Source organism: Mandrillus leucophaeus, unplaced genomic scaffold, assembly GCF_000951045.1.
Source record: "Mandrillus leucophaeus isolate KB7577 unplaced genomic scaffold, Mleu.le_1.0 Scaffold156, whole genome shotgun sequence".
NCBI lineage: Eukaryota > Metazoa > Chordata > Mammalia > Primates > Cercopithecidae > Mandrillus > Mandrillus leucophaeus.
This window is the reverse complement of record NW_012101543.1, coordinates 3,148,198-3,150,792: the sequence shown is the minus strand read 5'-3', so window position 1 is coordinate 3,150,792 and position 2,595 is coordinate 3,148,198. Positions and strand designations below refer to the sequence as shown.

Genomic DNA, 2,595 nt, shown 5'->3' with positions numbered 1-2,595 from the left:
AAAAAAAAGACAGCTAAAAGATGGCCAGACACAATGGCTCATGCCTGTAATCCCAGCACTCTGGGAGGCCGAGGCGGGCGGATCATGAGGTCAGCTCACGAGATCGAGACCATCCTGGCTAACATGGTGAAACCCCGTCTCTACTAAAAATACAAAAAAAAAAAAAAAAAAAAAAAAATTAGCCGTGTGTGGTGGTGGGTGCCTGTAGTCCGAGCTACTTAGGAGGCTGAGGCAGAAGAATCGCCTGAACCTGGGAGGCGGAGGTTCCCCTCTGGGAACCAAGTGCAGTGAGCTGAGATTGCGCCACTGCACTCCGGCCATGGTGACAGAGCGAGACTGTCTCAAAAAAAAAAAAAAAAAAAAAAAGAAATATAGCTAAAAGGAAAAAGAAAATCACCATAATTTCTGGAACTCTTATGAGACAGCTTAGAATTTTGACCACTGTCAATCATTACCTGGGAAGATTGATTTCAGGACCCGCTACAGGTAGCAAAATCTGCAGATGCTCAAGTCCTTTATATCAAATGGCATAGTACAGTTGGCCCTCCATATCCATGGGTTCTGAGTCCATGGATATGGAGGGCCTACTGTATAGACAGTGCTAAACTGCTTACTCTGCCACAGCTTATATGCCTTTTGACTTTTTTTTTTTAAGGTATTTATCTCTCTTTAAAAAATTTTTTTTGAGACAGGGTCTTGCTCTGTTGCCCAGGCTACAGTGCAGTGACGTGATTATGGCTCACTGTAGCCTTGCCCTCCCAGGTTCAAGCAATCCTCCCACCTCAGTTTCCTGAGTAGCTGCAACTACAGGCAGGCACCTGGAGTGAAGTATCATTTATTGAATACTTCCTGGGTGCTAAGCACAGTGTTAAGTGCTATACATGTATTTTCTTTTTCTTTTTTTTTTCCTTTTCTTTTGAGATGGAGTTTCACTCTGTCACCCAGGCTGGAATGCAGTGGTGTGATCTCAGCTCACTGCAACCTCTGCCTCCTGGGTTCAAGCATTTCTCCTGCCTCAGCCTCCCAAGTAGCTGGGACCACAGGCATGCACCATTATGTCTGGCTAATTTTTGTACTTTTAGTAGAGACAGGGTTTTACCATGTTGGCCAGGCTAGTCTCAAACTCCTGACTTCGAGTGATTGGCCCCCATTGGCCTCCCAAAGTGCTGGGAGCCACTGCTCCCTGCCACATGTGTTTTCATATTAATCTTTACAATATACCTGTCAGATACTGCTATTATGCCTTTTTTTTTTTTTTTTTTTTTGGAGATAGCGTCTCACTCTGTTGCCCAGGCTGGAGTATACTGGCACAATCACGGGTCACTGCAGCCTCGAACTCCTAGGCTGAAGTGATCCTCTCACCTCAGCCTCCGAGTAGCCAGGACTACAGGCACATGCCACCATGCCTGGCTAATTTTTTTTTCAGAGATGAGGTCTAATTACATTGCCCAGGCTGGTCTTGAATTCCTGGGCTCAGGTGATCCTCCTGCCTTGGCCTTTCAAAGTGCTGGAATTATAGATGTGCACCAGTGCAGCCAGCCCTATTGCCATTTTTACAAGTGAGGAATGCGTAGTTTAAGAGGTTATATAACTTGCTCAAGATTGTATAGCTCTTAGCTAGCTAAGCTGGGGCTGAAATCCAGTACTTTTGACTCTAAAGTTCACCATTTTTAAGCAGTTATACAATTTTGTGAATGATTCCTTTGCTCTTCTTAAATATTACCTGAATGTAACATCCTCAGGCATTTTTTCTTTGTTTCTTTCTTTATCCATCATTTCCACAGAATTTACTCCATTTGGCTCAGGTTCAAAAAGCATTTCATATGAAATGTTTTCAGTTTTTTTTAACTATAGAATAAAAAAGAAAAATTTTCTTTTCAAAGAATTCTTATCACATTAGATTAGCAAATCTAAAATAATTCCAAAATACAGTTTATTAAACAATCATACTCTATCAAATATTTAGTGATAATAAATTTAGGTTCAAGTATATTAAGAATATTAACATTCTTTACTACTAGGATGCAAAAAGTTATTTGTCTAAAGAGATGATGCAGGCCGGGCACAGTGGCTCACACCTGCAATCCCAGCACTTTGGGAGGCCGAGATGGGCAGATCACGAGGTCAGGAGTTCGAGACCAGCCTGGTCAACATGGTGAAACCCTGTCTCTACTAAAGATACAAAAAATTAGCTGGGTGTGGTGGCACATGCCTGTAATCCTAACTACTTGGGAGGCTAAGGCAGGAGAATCGCTTGACGCTGGGAGGCGGAGGTTGCAGTGAGCCAAGATCACGCTGCTGCACTCCAGCCTGGGCGACAGGGTGAGATTTTGTCTCAAAAAAAAGAGATGATGCATAGTGCAACAGACCTAGCTGTTGGGATATAAGATTCTTTAACAGGGATTAATGACAATTTAATCTAGCCCTGACTGATTATGTTTTAAATTTTCAGTTAATGCAGTTTTTAAAAAAAATTTTTCTTTTTTTTTTTTTTTGAGACGGAGTCTAGCTCTGTCACCCAGGCTGGAGTGCAGTGGCCGGATCTCAGCTCACTGCAAGCTCCGCCTCCCGGGTTCACGCCATTCTCCTGGCTCA

The 2,595-nt window shown here is 42.9% G+C and overlaps 1 protein-coding gene across 1 annotated transcript in view; it reads right to left on the bottom strand.

Annotated features, from left to right (window-relative positions):
* PLEKHA5 (pleckstrin homology domain containing, family A member 5) overlaps positions 1 to 2,595 on the bottom strand; it is a 147,930-nt gene that overhangs the window by 10,354 nt on the left and 134,981 nt on the right. The window contains exon 21 of the mRNA XM_011975468.1: positions 1,724 to 1,848. Coding sequence (XP_011830858.1) covers positions 1,724 to 1,848 — 125 coding nt within the window. The remainder of the gene's footprint in view (positions 1 to 1,723; positions 1,849 to 2,595) is intronic.